This window comes from Archocentrus centrarchus, chromosome 16 (assembly GCF_007364275.1).
Source record: "Archocentrus centrarchus isolate MPI-CPG fArcCen1 chromosome 16, fArcCen1, whole genome shotgun sequence".
NCBI lineage: Eukaryota > Metazoa > Chordata > Actinopteri > Cichliformes > Cichlidae > Archocentrus > Archocentrus centrarchus.
Window position 1 is genome coordinate 23,984,728 of NC_044361.1, and position 17,019 is coordinate 24,001,746.

Consider the following 17,019-nt stretch of genomic DNA (forward strand, 5'->3'; position numbering starts at 1 on the left):
TACCACAAAAGACTTCAGGCTGTCATTGATGTTAGAGGGGGCAACACACGGTATTAAGAACTGGGGTATGTAAACTTTTGATCAGGGTCATTTTGATGTTTTTTGTTGTCATTATGATTTACAAATAGAAAACAGAGTTGTTTATCAATAAATGGTTTCACCCAACCACTAAGCATGAGTGGAAAAGATGTTTTTGTGTTATCATTCATATTCTCAGAAAAAAGGCCAAGAAAGCAAAAATTCTGCTGGGGTATGTAAACTTTTGAGCACAACTGTAAAAAACCAGCACACGACTGTAAGGTAATGAACACACACAATCCAGCTACACAAGCAGAAATGCGACATGAGGTCGGCCACATATCCAGCATCTAACCAAGCTAGCTCCAAAACAGAAGCTGTTGTTAATCTACTGCACTGATGCTAAACTTTATTGGAAGTTTATTGTAGAATTTATTGAGTTTGGGAGTTCATGTTTTTCTGTTTCTCCCTGTTGATGTTCATGTGTGTCTTTAATATTACACACATTTGGCACGCAGTGCTGCTGTCTTGTGAACAGTTGGTTGTTGAATATATTTCTTTAAACGGTATCTTTTGTTGAGTTTTTATTACACAAGAGTTACTCTTGTGCCTTGAATCTTGCACCTGACACAGTATGAAAAACTAAAACTAATACTGAAACTAACGAAACTAAACTAAAACTAAGCAATAAACCAAAAATAAAAACGAGAAAAACCACTTTGAAAACTAATTAAACTAACCGAATTAAAGAAAAAAAGTAAAAACTAACTAAAACTAAATGATAATTTAAAATCCAAAACTATTATAACCCTGCCTCAGCCATTTCTTCCTGTTTGCCTTCCTTAAGAGTGGCTTTTTGACGGCCACCCTTCCACTGAGACCATTTCTGAGCAGTAGATGAATCATCTGGAGGTCCAGATGCATCTCTCAGGTCCTGTGTCACGTTTTTGCTGGATTGTTTCCCTATTTCTTAAGCACATGAGTTTCAGACCATTTGCTATAGATAGTTTTTAGGCCTAACACTGCTTCTTTTGTCCTCCACTTGTCCAGTTTCCTCAGGTTTTTTTAAGGACAGACTGCACACAATGCCAAAATATGTCAAGTTTTTAGCTAATAGCTTTTTAGGAAACACCTTGTTGGTGCAGAAGTACTATTTTATGTCTGTGAAACTGTTTTTTCATAAATTTGTTTTTGGACAGGCTGCTGGTAACAAAGCTCCTAAAGATACAATTTAAAATACCTTATTTGCCAAGTTGTCTGTTATTTGTGGACACAACACAGGTTCATCTCTTGAGTTAGGTGTCTTTTTCATACTTGAATAATTAGGTCAGTGGCTTTACCCAAAAAAAAAAAAAAAAAAAAAAACACCCGAAAAATATTCTTGTCAAAATGGTCAGGTACTGGGATTGGATAAATTACTGCTGGTTCAGGTGACCCTGAACCATCCCTTAGTTAAGCTGCAATAGGCCTAGGCTGCTGGGAAGTTGTTTTTTTTTTTCACTCACCTCTTTTAACTCTGTTTATGTACCACTCTGCATTTAATCATTAATTATTATTAATTTATGGTTCTCTTCCACAGCTTGTCTCCCTCCCCGCACCCCAACTGGTCGCAGCAGATGACTGCCCCTTCCTGAGCCTGGTTCTGCCAGAGGTTCTTCCTGTTAAAACTGAGTTTTCCCTTCCCACTGCTGCCATGTGTTTGCTCATAGTGGGCCGTTTTGATTGTTGGGTTTTTCTCTGTAATTATTGTATGGACTTTACCTTACAATGTAAACTGCCTTGAAGCAACTGTTGTGATTTGGTGCTATATAAATAAAACTGAACTGAATTAAACTGAAAAATGAGTGAAAAAACGGCCAATGTCCAAAGAAAAACTCTGAAAGACCTTCAGAAAGCCTGGGGAACCACTTTAGAAGAAAAACACAAAGACGTGAGAGATGGCTCAAGACTTGTGTACAGTCCTATACATAAAATGGGCATAAAAATACTGAAACTTCACAAATTTTATGTTTCATTAGCACAGACTATATTGCTTTTACTGTTGTTTTCACATTTAACATAGTATAAATACATCCACATCTACAATATCGGGCTTTCTCTCATATATATATATATATGAGAATTAATAATATTAACTTTATGTCGCACTACAGCAAACTGAAACCGTGCCACGTCCACTGGGGGCGCTGTGGTGCTTCTGGTGCTGCCACACGAGCATCAGAATTTAACTGTCGGCGCCGTCTGTGATGTTAACAGACCGTAATGGCGACTGCTGGAACAGACATGGGATCAACAGCCCCGACAGGTATCTGGCTCACAAATCTCATTCCTTTCTCGTCTTAAAATGAGCATAAGAAGCGATATTTGTGGCATATTATAGCATTGAAAATGATGCAATGGTGGAGCTGTGGCTGGAATTGGGTCCTGGTTAGCCGTTAGCTAATTAGCATCGAGGTATTCCACCAAACAAATGAACCAATCTGTGTTTAGCCTGTTTATTAAACGCTGGTTGTGTCCTGTTTAAATACAGAAGGCTTTTGTGTGCAAGACACCTGTTAATATGCGGAACCATCTATTGAATTTCATGACACGCAATAAAGTAATTCCCGAGACCACGTTGACCAAACTGTTTTGTTATCAAACCGGTGTCCTGTTAACGCTCTAACGAAGCAGGTGAGCGCCGGATGAGGTATGAGGTTTTATTAATAATCGCTGCTGTTTGGCACGTGAATGGGACGTGTTTACTAATAATGCGATAAAAAATAGTGTCCATGGAAGTTAACGGTAACGGGTGTGTTCATTTTCTTCCTCGCCTGTTAGATCCTTTTTCCTCTTCCTCTGAGTGTTTGGTGATGAAGAAAGAAAGAAAGAAAGAAGGGCTTGACTAACCACCTCCCAGCTGTTACTGTACAAATATTCCCGGTCAGGTGGTCTATTTATTTCATTGATTTTCTGCATTCTTTTAGCACAGGTTTGTCATGCTTATCTGGCCAATGAACAGGCTTTATTTAACAACCTGTTTACGATCACTGATATTTAGGTCTGTGCACTGTTTTATGAACTGGTTTCAGTGGTCACACATACAGCTCGATCAAGTGCTTTCAGAGGCTTCTTATTTTTCTGAGATAAGGCAGGCGGTGGAGAAGATGTATCTCTCTCATCCAGTTAGTTGTGCATCACTTATTAGCTTCCCTGTGTATAGAGTTGCTCTTCTTCTGATAACCACCCAGTTTGAATCAGTGAATAAAAATAGTTGCTCTTTAAAGCACTCCCGTGGCTCCCAAATGGCTGAGATCCTGGGACAGTAAAAACACTAGATACAGCATTCACACTCACAGATGCTTGAGTGACAGTAACTCACTGTGGTTTCCCTAATAGCCTTTATCAGCGTTGTGTCCAAATCGGGTGAAGAACCAGTATATTTATGGACTCTCCAGAAATGATCTTAAGAGAGTGTGCATGGCCCATGGTATTGCCCTGTGCAGGCTGCACGTAAACAAGGCTGGCAGGGGCTTGTTTGGTACATAGAGAGGAACAGATGGTTTGCCTATTGTAGTGAGGCCTGCTACTGACAAGCTAAAGTTATTGTTAGGGAACTGGGTTAGTCTAATTACTCTCCTGAATCTGCTGCGCAGTGTATGCCATTAACATGTATATTGACTTTTAAAATATTTAACATCTTACGAAAATATTCTGTAATACATAATTCAAGATACCCATGTAATCTATCTACCTTTAGATCTCTCCTACTCGCCATCCCATTGGCGAATGGTCCTAAACTGTCTGTGATAGTAATAACCAAAACTGGGCCCTCTGGGGTGACTAGACATGGTCCAAATTTAGTAAGTCTGTGTATTATCTTTCTTAACTAAAATCTGTGCATTTTCCTGTTATGTTTGTCCTTTCAGTAAGCAAAATTTTACAATACCTTTTGAGCACATTAAACCTCTTTTTTTTTTTTTTTTTTTAAATGAGTCCTGATGATTTTCATTTTGTAGACAACATAAAGCTCTTTGGTGCTGCCTGACGAGTTTATGAGTTTATGTTAAAAAAATATGTAGGAAAAACTGTAATTTATTCTTTTTTTATTTTTTGTCTACAAGTGCAATACTCTGTTACGATAAAAGAGTCAGTTGCTTAATCGACCTTATTACTCAGGCACTGTTTCCCGTACTTCTCTGCACTCCTGTCTTAAATGAGTTCAGTGTTGCTCATGTACTAGGTTACGCCAGCTAGGCTGACCTTGTCCTGCTCCGCAGATATCAGGACTCAGTTCTGGAGGAGAGCGTTGCAGCGAGGTACTCGCATGGGTGTGCTGTGCGTGAGTGTTTCTCTGTGTGTGAGCAGAGACTGCATGAGTAGTGGTGATATAGTGTGTTATTTTACATAATGAGGGGGAATGTGGGCAGAATGATGCTCATTGTGTCCCAGCAGATTGCAGTGTGTCCCTGCTAACTGAGAAGAGATGCATGGCATTCAGTGAGTCTGCGTAATTATACATACTCTTGCATTTATTGGGTTGCAAATGTCCACTTTCTGTGCCTCACCAGGGTTGAATTTGATGGGTGTAGAAAGATAAATTTTCACACTCAGTTGCTACTACAGGTGTAGAATCCTTTTAGCCCTCAGTCTTTTTTGTATATATATATATTGACCTATGGTACTGCAGTATTGGAGGAGATGTTGCCATTGGTTACAGGCTAGAGGTGATTGCAGAGTGGGCGATGTAGTAAGTGTATACACCAAGTTTATGTAAGGACAGGACACAAGAAATCATACTCTGTATTTATTTTATTGCAGTTGTGTCATTCTTACCCAACATCTGTGTATTGTGATTTAATGATTTATCTTTGATTATCAATTTAAAACAGTAATCCAGAGGCCTTTGCTTGGTGCCGGCAACTTTATACGTGTGCTGAACATCAGGGATGCCCTGATCTGACTTTACAATCCTAATATGAATTTTAATATGAGAGATGACAACTTGACATTAGGGATATGACGGTACTGATCCTTGTACCAGTAATAAATGAATAAGATGTAGTCCTCACTGTGAGGAAGAGACTAGGAATAATTTTTTTATGTGTAAGGAAACATCAGAGAATAGGCCTCACACACGTGCAGGTCTATAGTCTGGCAGGAGACAAGTGAAGTAAAAGCTTCCCAACAAGTGTTACAGTGAACCAACAGCGTTGTAGCTTCTATCTTTTATATAATCTCTTTCTGACCAAATATAACAAGTGAAATGTAAAGAGAGAGAATATGAGCCCCATAGATCAGACTGATGCATCTCTACTCACGTAACTGAGTTTGCTAAATAGGCTAACTTAAAGGGGACCTGCTATGCTCATTTCCTGCTTCATATTTTGTTCTTGGACTCTACACGAGTAGCTTTGCATGATTCACTGCTCAAAATAGTCCAATTTATTGTATACTGGGCCTTGGTGCAGCCCTTCAGTTTATCCTCTTGTCTGAAGGAAAGCATTTAAGGATCACTTTAAACCACCTTTTTTCTGATTGGCTGTCTCTCACAAACTGAAGGTTTGAACATCGGGTAGGTGAGGTTGCTGTGCTCATAGCCAGTAGTGTGTATGCCTGGGAAGACAACATTAGGGATGTATATCTGCTCTCATTAATATCATAGAGACTCAAGAGTGTTTAGAGCAGACTGAACTTTTGATTCACTGGGATTACTTTTCCATACACTGACCTGATTTTCAGCACTGATTCATGTAATGTGTGTGATTGAAAATAAGGAAATTACAATAGGTTGCCTTTAAGAAACTTTTAAACATTAGTGAGCATGCTGGAATTGAACTAAATGATAAAAGCAAAGTTACTCTGAGGCTTAAAGTAGGCTGGGACAGCAACAGCTAGAAATTGCACCGTGGTGGTGATGTTGACACACATCCTCAGGGAACAGATGAATGTGGAGCAGCTAGCTCATGGGAGAAGTAGTTCCAGTTCACGTAGAGCTGGTGTACTGGGTGCAGCAGTTAGTAACTGTGGCCACATTTAGGTCTGGGCTCATCATCGGTCTTATAGTCATCAGCCAGTGCTGGAAATAGCCTGGCTAATTAACCAGCACAGGGATTCATAAACAGTCCCTAAAAATTTTTTCCTTTCCAGCTCAAACCCTTTAAATTTATTTCAAGCATTGACTTTGCAGTGACTGCATGGGTTGGGTTTGACTGTCTAAACAAAGGAACTAGCAGTGCAGATTCTTCTCGAGCTATTATCTTTCTCTTATTGTAAATATCAAGTGACTTTTCTTTTTTTTCTTTTTTTTTAATAGGGACCAGCAGCATTCGAAAAATGGCCCCTGCAGAGGTAAGGATGGTCGGAATTGCCTTAGAATACAGATACATTATGTCCAGCACCAAATAATGTAAAAGCTCTAAATCAGAAAGGACAGCAAAGCAAGCTTACAGGGTTGGAGTCTGCATTCATCCATGCGTTTGCAGCTTGAAGCATCAGTCACCAAAAAGTTTGTCATGTAAATAAGAGGCTAGCTCTTGTAACACGGATGATAACAGGTGCCTAAAAAGCCCACAAGCCACAGTTTCTTTTTATATTTTTATAGAGCCACATTGTTGTTCCTCAAAACTCTATATGAAGCTCATATTTAAAAGTAAAAACAGTAGTATTTTACTTTAAAAAAATAAATAGTTACTCATAATAATGCTGTTGTAACTATAAAAGCTAAAAATAAATAGTAATATTTACAGCTGCAATATCAATAAACAGAGGAAGTATAGATGTATAGATAAAGGTTTCAGTCAGGAATAGTAACATTGGGCTGATTGCTATTTAATTAGTTTCCTGCCTTACAATTTGACCTTCCTCTGGGAGTTCAGTAACTTGTCAGCCCAGATGATTGCTTGGTCAAGGCTGTCATGTGAGGCTGTTTATTCAGTCTGTCCTAAAGCTTGAATACTCAACAGCTAGCTCTTTGTTTTTCTGTTTTTACAGCATAAATGCACATTAAGCCATATTTGATTTTTCTTTGACTGTTTTCTGCCTCGCTGCTCAGATGCCCGGCTCTTCAGGCATGAGTATGAAGAAGACCATTGGACACCGGGGCGTTGAGACTACCACAGGAGAAACCACTTACAAAAAGGTAAAGGCAGGGGTCGGGGTCAGGGACAGCAGTGACTTATTGACGCTCGCAGCAGAGCCCGGGCTTTACAAGGTGGAAACAGTTCAGTATGTTGGCCCTTGTGTTTGATGTTTATATTCTAAAATTAGTTTGGAAGTTCCTCTTACTGGAAACCCAAGAATAGTTAGTGAAACACCAGAAGTCACAGGGGTAAAATCCGGTTGTTCCAGTGCTTACTCTCTTTTCCTCGCTGACCTCTCTAGACTACGTCATCTGCCCTAAAGGGGGCAATCCAATTGGGCATCGCTCACACAGTTGGCAGCTTAAGCCAAAAGGCGGAGAGGGATGTTCTCATGCAGGACTTTGTGGTTGTTGAAAGCATCTTCTTTCCAAGGTTTGTAATACAAGTTGTATTTGAATGCACAAATTGAATTATTATTTTCCATTTTTGCATAGTTTTAATAGCTTATCTGCATCTCACTCTTTCCAGTGAAGGCAGTAACCTGACCCCTGCTCATCACTACAGTGACTTCCGCTTTAAGACCTACGCTCCTATCGCCTTTCGCTACTTCAGGGAACTGTTTGGCATTCGGCCAGATGACTACTTGGTCAGTATTTACCCCAGGCTTTTGCTGCCATGTTCACAACAGCTGCCCTTCTCAACTTCATAAATGTTTGAAAGTGTACATGCTGTATATATTCAGTGGTCTTAGCAAACACAATCCCCTTTTGGAGAAATAATGAACGATGGCTGAAGGCTTTTGCATTTTTTAATTTGTAGCCTTTGATGATGCTTTTGTCTGCTTCATCACCACATTTGTTGACACTGCGGGCATGGAGCTGTGCCATCTCAGACAGAGTGAGAAGCCTTAGTCCAAGTGCTTTTTAGGTCTTTTTTTTTTCTCCTGTCTGTCTGTTATCTTTTTTTTAACTATCAGCACTGGGAACGCTGATAATAGTGTCTCTGTAGTTCAAATCAATCAATGAAATAACTGTGCTATCAGGAGCCAGTGACCCATACATCTTACCATAAAAAAACAAACACTGTTTTTTGATTTAATATTGATGCGGGTTTCTCTCAAAGTATTCTCTGTGCAACGAGCCACTGATCGAGTTATCGAACCCTGGAGCCAGCGGATCCCTCTTCTATGTCTCCAGTGATGATGAGTTTATCATCAAGACTGTCCAACACAAAGAGGCAGAATTTCTCCAGAAACTGCTGCCTGGATACTTCATGGTGAGTCTGGATAGAGTGGGAAGTAGAAGTGTTTTCAGAATTAGTGCATATTACTACAGTAATTATCACGAGAAGAGGTGGTTTAACTGAGTGGGAACTCTAAAAATTCCTTTCTAATTTAAGTGTCTAATTTCTTTACTATGTTCCCTCTCCCTTTCAGAATATAAACCAAAACAAGCGCACCCTTCTTCCCAAGTTTTATGGATTGTATTGCGTACAGGCAGGGGGTAAGAATATCCGTATTGTTGTGATGAACAATCTTCTGCCGCGAATCATCCCCATGCACCTCAAATATGACCTGAAAGGCTCCACGTATAAGAGACGAGCTTCCCCTAAGGAGAGAGAAAAGGCTGTCCCCATTTACAAAGACTTGGACTTCATCCAGGACATGCCTGATGGCCTGCTGCTGGAAGCGGACAATTACAATGCTCTGTGCAAGACTATACAGAGGGACTGCCTGGTGAGTCACACAGAGATGCATGTTTTTTATAGATTGTTATTCAAGTAGTGAGCACTAAAGTATATGAAAAATGCCTTAGCAAGCTGAAATAGTACACCAATGTAATACATTATTTTTATACCCTTACATAAAAGATACAAAAAAAAAAAGCAGCAGATATGCGGAGACTATCAAAGACTATTGAGAGTCAAAGTTTTTCTCATATAATAAAAAACCTTTACATTGTAGATAGTCTGCAGATGGTTTGACAGCTTGCACAGCACATGTAAAACCTCCTTGTATGTAACACACTGGTACTCTGTTGAATTTTAGACTTTTACAGAGACTATTATCATTTCTGATTTCTCCAAAGTCGATTATTCATTGTTGATGGTCAGTGTTGGGGGTTGTTTACTGCTGGGCTTCACTACAGTTGTAGGATCATCAGCAGACAAGTGTCTAGTGTTGAAAAGATGACTTAAGCTTGCATGACACTGCAAGCTAATACTTACATGGATGGTACCATTTGAAATTGTGAGAGTAGACTGGTGGGATTTGTCATTGCAGTTTGCACAGAATACCCATATGAGCTGTAAAATTTTTGCTTTTGTCAGACTTACAGCAGCTGCACGTCATTTATTGACTTAATCCGTTTCCATTAGCTAGTCATTCCAGGGTTTTCAGCCACCAGAGCTTTTGGCCTTCCACCAAAATTCAAAAAAAATCATTAGGACTATAATTTTTAACATGTGGCAACCAGAGTCCACAGGAAGTCAGTGACATGTAAAATAACTGCTGGCAATGCCAAGTGGGCAGGTGTGTGTGTGTGTGTGTGTGTTGCCAAAGTGTTTGATGCTTTGAAACAGTGTGTCTGAATGTTGATGTTATGATTGATTTTTCTAATTGATGCCTTCTGATTTTCATTGCACTTTAATGTTTGATGCAGCTCCTGCAGAGTTTCAAGATCATGGATTACAGTCTGTTGATGGGCATCCACAATATGGACCAGGCCAGTCGAGAGAAGGAACGTAGTGGAGGCGGTTCGTTTGACAATACGGGGTCCGAAGGCGCAGTGACCCCAGATCAGCGCCGACCACAAGCACAGAAAAGTCTGTATTGTACAGCCATGGAGTCCATCCAGGGAGAGGCTCGAGGGAAGGGAGCTCTGGATTCAGAAGATCAGTGAGTGCGACCACCAGCACACCCATGTTTGAGATGTATTTGTTTGGTAGGAAATTTGTGGCTGTGAAATGACAGTGAGTGAAGAAGTGTGTTGTATTTCTGATCTTGCAGCATGGGTGGTATTCCTGCTCGCAACAGCAAAGGAGAGAGGTTGCTTATTTACATTGGCATCATTGATATTCTCCAATCCTACAGGTATGTGTCTCAGAGCAGCCAAATCAGCTGTTTATATAAAAATTTGCTGCTAATTCACAAGCAAATGTCACACCACTTAGATAAGTTGCACTAAATAGTTTTATGTTGTATTATTTAGATTTATTAAGAAGTTGGAGCACTCCTGGAAGGCTTTGGTCCATGATGGGGTGAGAGCCTGTACACTACACATCAGTGTGTTAATAGAATTTCCTTCCCATTGTAGATTGCACATTAACTAATGAGCTTGGGCTTTTAAAGTATTAAGACAGCTGTTTTGTAAGAGTTGGTGGATTAAAACAGAAATGCTGCATTCATGCTGCGTAACAGTTTGAATTGCATAAAGGCTGTCAGGTTGTAGTAATCCTCTTCCTGTTTTGCTTCTTTAGGATACAGTTTCAGTTCACAGACCTGGTTTCTATGCAGACCGCTTCCAGCAATTCATGTGCAACACAGTGTTCAAGAAAATTCCATGTAAGTGTGCCTTTTTGAGTGTACCGCTGATTTTGATAGTTCAGGTGTGAAAAGCCCTGTTTGCACTGATGATTTCCTCTTGTCCTCCTCTTCAGTAAAACCATCCCCATCCAAGAAGAGCCGTGGTGGAGGTCAGGGAGGGCTTAGGAGGGCACCCACTCTGGGAGCACCCACACCACTCTCCCACACGACAGGGCAGTCAGCTGTGGACTCCAGATTAGTTTACCACTCCCATTTTAAAAGTACAGAGTCAGAGGCTGACAGTGGTAAGAGCTATTGGAACTAATGAGATCATGTTAAGTAGATCTGTGGTTAACTGTAGTGGTCAGTGATGTGGGCAAAAGTTCAGGTCCACACACCACAATTTTTTTTTTAATCAATAACTAACAATAAAATGGGTGAAAAAGATTAATTTTACTGAGACAAAAGTCAACACAATAGCATCAAACTGCATCCATTTTCTTAACGGCTTACCCAGTTCAGGGTCATTGGGCGGGGGGTTGAAGCGTATCCTAGCTGTCATGAGGCGAGAGGTGGGGTACACCTTGGATAGGCCACCAGTCTGTTGCAGGACTCACATTCACACTTTTGAATCACCAGTTATCCTAATATACTTGTCTTTGTACTGTGGGACGAAGCTGTAGTACCTCTGGAGACTGCTGGACCTTCTTGTTGTGATGCAGCAGTGCTCATCACTGCACCACTCTGCTGTTCACCACCAAAAAAAAAAAAATCATATTAATTCAGCCATGTTTTTTCAGTTGACCACGCCCTACTAGGGATGTTCCTGGTGACTTATTTACTATCCATTCATTTATTTTCCACTTATCCAATTCTGGCTCACAGGGTCCCTGGAGCCTATCCTAGCCACTGTAGGGTGAAAGACAGGGTACTCCCTGGACAGGGAACCAGTGTGTTGCAGGGCTAACACAGAGAGACAGACAACCATTTGTGCTCATATTAATGCTTCAGAATTTAGAATCACCAATTAACCTAACCCCATTAACTGCATGTCTTTGGACTGTGGAAGCCGGAGTACCCAAAGAGAACCCATGCAGACATCCAGATGGTCGATTTGAACCCAGGACCTTCTTGCTGTGAGGCTAACCACTGCGCCACAGTGCTGCTGCAGCCTTTAAATGACTAGTCAACTAGTTGTTCTCATCCCTATACTGTGCCTGCAGTAGCTCCTTTTATGCCTCACAGGCTTAATTTTATTCTAAACTGCATTCAGGTTAAAGATAAGCGTGTTAAATTTGCAGTAAATCACCTTATTAATAACTTTGTTCTCAGGTGTGCAGTCAGGCAGACCCGATCTGGTTCCTAGAACTCCTCCGCTGGTAGACAACCCTGCTGACTGTGAGGCCAACCTGTCCACCTCATCACAAGGCAGCACAGGAGTCGCCTCCACCTCTCCTCCCCTGCGGTAAAACCTCTCGCCTTCCTTCTCATGCTTTTTTTTTTTTTTTTTTTTTTTTTTTTTTTTTTTTTAAATCCCTTCTGGTCTGACTTTGACTTTCCTCTGCAGATCCGTAGGCGTGGAAGTGCACAAATCAGCAAACACGGAGTGTGATCACGGTGCTTCCCACAGGTACAGACTAGTACAGAGTACAACCAGAGAAAAGTCTTTTTTTTTTTTTGTGTGTGTGTCCTCATGTTAGTCATTGTGTGTCATTAACTGCCTTTTCTGTGTTACAGTTTGGGGGCAGAAGGGGCTTTAGATAATTCAGGCAACCTGTCTGGAAATGAAGATGTAGTTTCTCTGTCAGACATCGTCCCCGAGACCAACATCTGTTTTGTAAGTCTGAGAGATGTTTAGTTGTTGGTATTAGTTTTATATTTATGGTATGCTGCATATATATAATTTTTTTTTTTTTTGTTTTGTTTTTTTTGCAGTAAAAGATGAGACACTTCTAAAAATGGTGAGTTGGGCAGAAGAAAGGCTAAAATGAATTGGAGTCAATCATCCACCGCAGACCCTCCTTCGCTCCTCTGCTGTTTTCTGACCTCTGCAGTTTACACAGTGGCCAGTGGATAAAATGGCAAGGTTTGCGACCGTGAGGAAAGCAGTGATTTGGAAGAAGATGGTGTGGGGTAGGCTTCAGACTTCCCCAGCCATCAACACTGTCACTGTGTGCGCATATTTGTCCACACCTGTCCAAACTGTCTTTGATACACACTCAGAAAAAGGCTTACAGCCCTGAAAATGGCAGCTTTTTAGCAACTGCCAGCATTACACTGACTAGACACAGATTTCCCTTCATGTCTGTCTGCAGCGATGATAAAATAACAAAATAATGAGTTGTATATTGCTTTAAAAAAAAAAAAAAAAAAAAGTCAGTTTCACTATCACAAGTGGCTCATGGAAGGCAGTCAAATTATCCTTGAAGAGCCAGTCATCCTGCCCACTATTCACAGCATGAGGAGATGTGAGTGGGCAGAGACAGTTCAGCAGGAACACACACAAAAGCACATGAAGGGCATAGCCTACATAGAATAGAAGGAGGAATGAATGTTACTGTGTGTTCATGCACAATCTAAGTGGGTTCACATTTCCGTGACTCCCACTCCAGCGTTCCTGTTATTGCACATCCATCTTCCCTCAGCACTATAAGCTATCGATGGCTCTATCACTGCTATCGATAGAAATCCTTCAAATCGACACCTGCTGCTGTCGACTCTGCAGTCGTGTTTGGGTTTTTTTTTTTTTTACTGATTGTACAGTATTCAGTTAAAACAGCAGAGGGACGGGGTTAACCCGACCTACATGGTAATTTTTTGTTCTCTTTTATTATAAGTTATTCTTCTGAAAGCCACAGTGGTGCCACATAGATCTTCCCACTGCTGAATGTATGTTGTAGTGTTTTTCTTACGTTGAAAAGAAAAAAGAAAAAAAAAGTGTCTTATTAACATGGCAGACCACATTTATATAACCCTGAAAATCAACCCCTCTGATGTGGCCATATGTGCTGAAGTATAAATGTAACAGCATTGCTGGTCAGTAGATGCTGTTCAGTTTTTATTTAAAGTTGCTGTCTGTCATCTCTGTGCCTTTCCGTGTTTGCCCCTTAACATGCGATGGAAACGTTTTTACAGGTGAGCGCTCTGGTTACGCAGAAACCTGCCTTATCACTACAGCTGAAGTCCTCAAACTGCCATTTGTACCTCTGACCCCAACCAGGCAGTCACTTTTTAGACTTTCATATTTTAATGCAAACTCTAGTACAGTCACCTTTTTTGGTTATGATGGGTTCTTCAGCTCAGCCAATAACATCACTCCCTGTCACATCATACAAGAAGGATGCCTGTCTCCTCATTTCTGCTGGTTACAGAAATGACACCCACTCCCACATCCACTCAGACCAATATTCATAACAAAAAGTGATGTGTGTTTTTATGAAGTGTTGCTCAGCTTTTATGTGGCTTTGTTTATTCTACTGAGGTGGCTCACGGAAAGTGTGTATGGTTGTGTTGGGGTTTTTTTTTTGTTTGTTTGTTTTTTGTTTTGTTTTTTTTAATGATACTGAAATCACTACCAAGTGACTGAAGCAAAACTCAAGAAATCATCTCATTTAAGGAATCATTATTTATGTTTGATATTAAGCACATGTGGTCTATGCAGCAGAGAGGGAGGGGGGGAATGTGAGCTGTGAATAGAGGAAATAAGGAAAATGATTCCTGTTCATCAATGCACAGTTGAGGATCTAAGAGTCTTTTGTATTCTAAGCAAGTCGTGGCACCAAAGAGAAGAGAAGAGCAGAGCAGACTGAAGATTTGCTAGTGCAGTTAACATGGAGGACTTTGATTACTGTGTGAGCTGATGGTTTCTGTATGTTAATAACACTGGGCTGACCTGTGTTTTAAGGATTTATTATTAATCTGGATGTTCTGTTTTTTGTTTTTCTCCTGAATCATTTCATGTCCAGTAAATGTTTTTGTTTTTTTTTTATCTGATGTAAAATCAGACCCTGTTAACATTTGTTTTTCAATCGTTTCTTTGTTCACTCTGCATCCCTGAGACATTTCAAGATTTAACTCCACATTCCTGTGAAATTCAAGTTCGGTTTACTACATTTGTGGTAGCGTTCAGGACCTTTTAGTTGCACATGAAATGAGTTAGTTTGCTGAGATGGCAAATAATGCAAACTATGAAACGGAAAAATTCAAAATTGTACACCACAGCCAGCAAAGCAAACACTCTGACAGTATCTCCAGATCAGAACGAGCCCGCGTTATATTATGTGACAGCTGGATTTTGATGCTTTTATGCGATGACTTCTTTAAATTGATGGGACTGCTTAATTGCTGGATGCATACCAGGTCTGCTGTAGTAATATACTACACCATGAGAAAAAGAAAAACATCCTTTGGTGCTTCAAGCGCAGTACACTCAGTAGTAGACACTACAATGAATTTGAAGTAATGCAATATGAACCACAATCTGCCACTTTTCTGCTCTAAAAGTATATTTATTAATATGACTGATTGCTGTAGGTTGAAGTGATGTATTATGTACCTTTTTAGATGATTGTAAGTGAACTGTATACTGACAGAAGGATGTCTGAAACTTTATAGCATGCGTTGCCTATAAAGGGAGACTGTTTGACAATTTCACTTTTTATATTTCATGTTTGGATTGTGATACCATAAATATATTCTCTCCATGATGATTTTCTCCATGCTTTTTCTACATGAATGTTTCACATGGCTCGTGAGCCGCCGTTGCTGGTTGTCCTATATGCTTCGATTACTATATTTTTACTGTGTACAAAATGTGTATATGTACATACCAGTCACGGAAATGCCTTCTCATGCGATATGTGCTGCCTGTCCCTCCGGCCATGTTTCAGTTATGTGGTGGTGGTTGATGTTTTCATGTCTGATTTTGAATGAATAAACACATTTTGTAAGTCTTGGTTTTGGTCATTTTATGTCTGAGTGTTGCAGTGAATGAGTAAATGCTGCAGTAAATAAAATGATTGATTTCCTGTTTTGCACATTGTTACATCACTTCTTGCTCATCCTGCTCAAAAATCTGCCCTTTGGTTTCACATTCAAGGCTTCTCCAGTTAAACATGTTTCCTGGGGTGAAGTTGCCGTTACCCACGTAGTGTTTGATCTCAGGAGCCGGAGAGAATGTAGTCCCACGTGTGGACATTAGAAGTCGTACCAACAAAAGACTGGTGTCAAACTGCCCACCAGGGTGGTGCTAGATGCTCCCTTGAGTGGCTCCCTGTAGTGGATGAATCTCTATATGGTCTGGGTTTCCATCCATCCACAGGGGACGTGACCCACTATCGGAGCTTCAGGTGGTGCATACAGAGTTCAGGTGTTTGAAGCCGATGACAGCGACAGAGCACGTAGCTCCTGCTGAGATCTGTGAGGAATGTGAACAGGTGTTCCAGATGTTAATAACTGGGAAAAATGCTTTTTGAAACATTGAAATGAAGAAGCTTTCTGTTTACACTGCCTGATCAGGAACCTCAGACAGGAAGTCAGTGTCTGTGTTGGTTCCTTTTGGGAAGATGAAGACTGCCTGACAGATCTGCACAAGTGAAGATGAAGTCTTAAGAATGTGGTTTGAGAGGGGGGATAAACAAAACAAAATACCCGAGCTGTAATGTATCATTTAACCCTTTGTAGGGCAAGTAACTAGTTTTGGTAGTTTCCACACACTATGTATGACACCCATCCCATACTCATATCAATGAAAACAGCAAATTCTTGTGACACTGTTTCATGGTTGTACAGTCACTGTCAGCTGAATAATGTCAAGGTTTCAAGCTTCAGGTTTTACACAGAAAAATGCAAATATCTGTTTATAGAGTATCTCTTACCTTGTATCCTGGTTGTGAATGCTTCTGCCTCTGGATGCTTCTGGATGATTTGGCCCCCAATTTGAGATGTATGACCTGCTTTTATTTGTGAGGCAAACAGTGGTTGACCTGCTTTCTTTACACTGGACTTTGGATACTTTTCAAACTGTAAAAATAAAATAATGGGGGCATTTGATGTATGTGTTGGACAGCACTACAAGCTGTTGACTATATGTCAAGAAATAAGCACGAAGAAAAAAGAAATGTAAAGCCGTTGTTAGCATTATTTCTAATTGCAGATTTCGCAAATGCATTATATGCAGTTGTCTGAGTCTCAACATTTTAATTGTTTCATTTTCATTTAATTTGTTTTACTTCTACTTATAGCAGTTTATAACAGTCAGCAATTCCAGATCACTGCTCCAGCACTTTATAAGCTAATGCACTAAGGGATGCAGATGCAATTAATGATCAACTGAAGAATGTATTTTTGGAAGGGGTGGGGCTCCAGATAAACATTTATTTGTTAATTTTACTGCTGAGATGGGGCTGTTTAGTCTGG

The 17,019-nt window shown here is 40.3% G+C and overlaps 1 protein-coding gene across 1 annotated transcript; it reads left to right on the forward strand.

The window, feature by feature from the left end:
* Window positions 1-2,213: 2,213 nt before the first annotated feature.
* Window positions 2,214-13,014, forward strand: pip5k1ab (phosphatidylinositol-4-phosphate 5-kinase, type I, alpha, b). The gene is made up of 16 exons (XM_030749092.1): window positions 2,214-2,323; window positions 6,314-6,348; window positions 7,052-7,138; window positions 7,381-7,511; window positions 7,608-7,725; window positions 8,202-8,354; window positions 8,515-8,814; window positions 9,740-9,975; window positions 10,087-10,170; window positions 10,289-10,337; window positions 10,557-10,641; window positions 10,737-10,907; window positions 11,935-12,067; window positions 12,170-12,232; window positions 12,340-12,439; window positions 12,538-13,014. The coding sequence occupies exons 1-16, from the start codon at window positions 2,281-2,283 to the stop codon at window positions 12,538-12,540; spliced, it is 1,791 nt and encodes a 596-aa protein (XP_030604952.1). The 5' UTR covers window positions 2,214-2,280; the 3' UTR covers window positions 12,541-13,014.
* The last annotated feature ends 4,005 nt before the right edge of the window (window positions 13,015-17,019 follow it).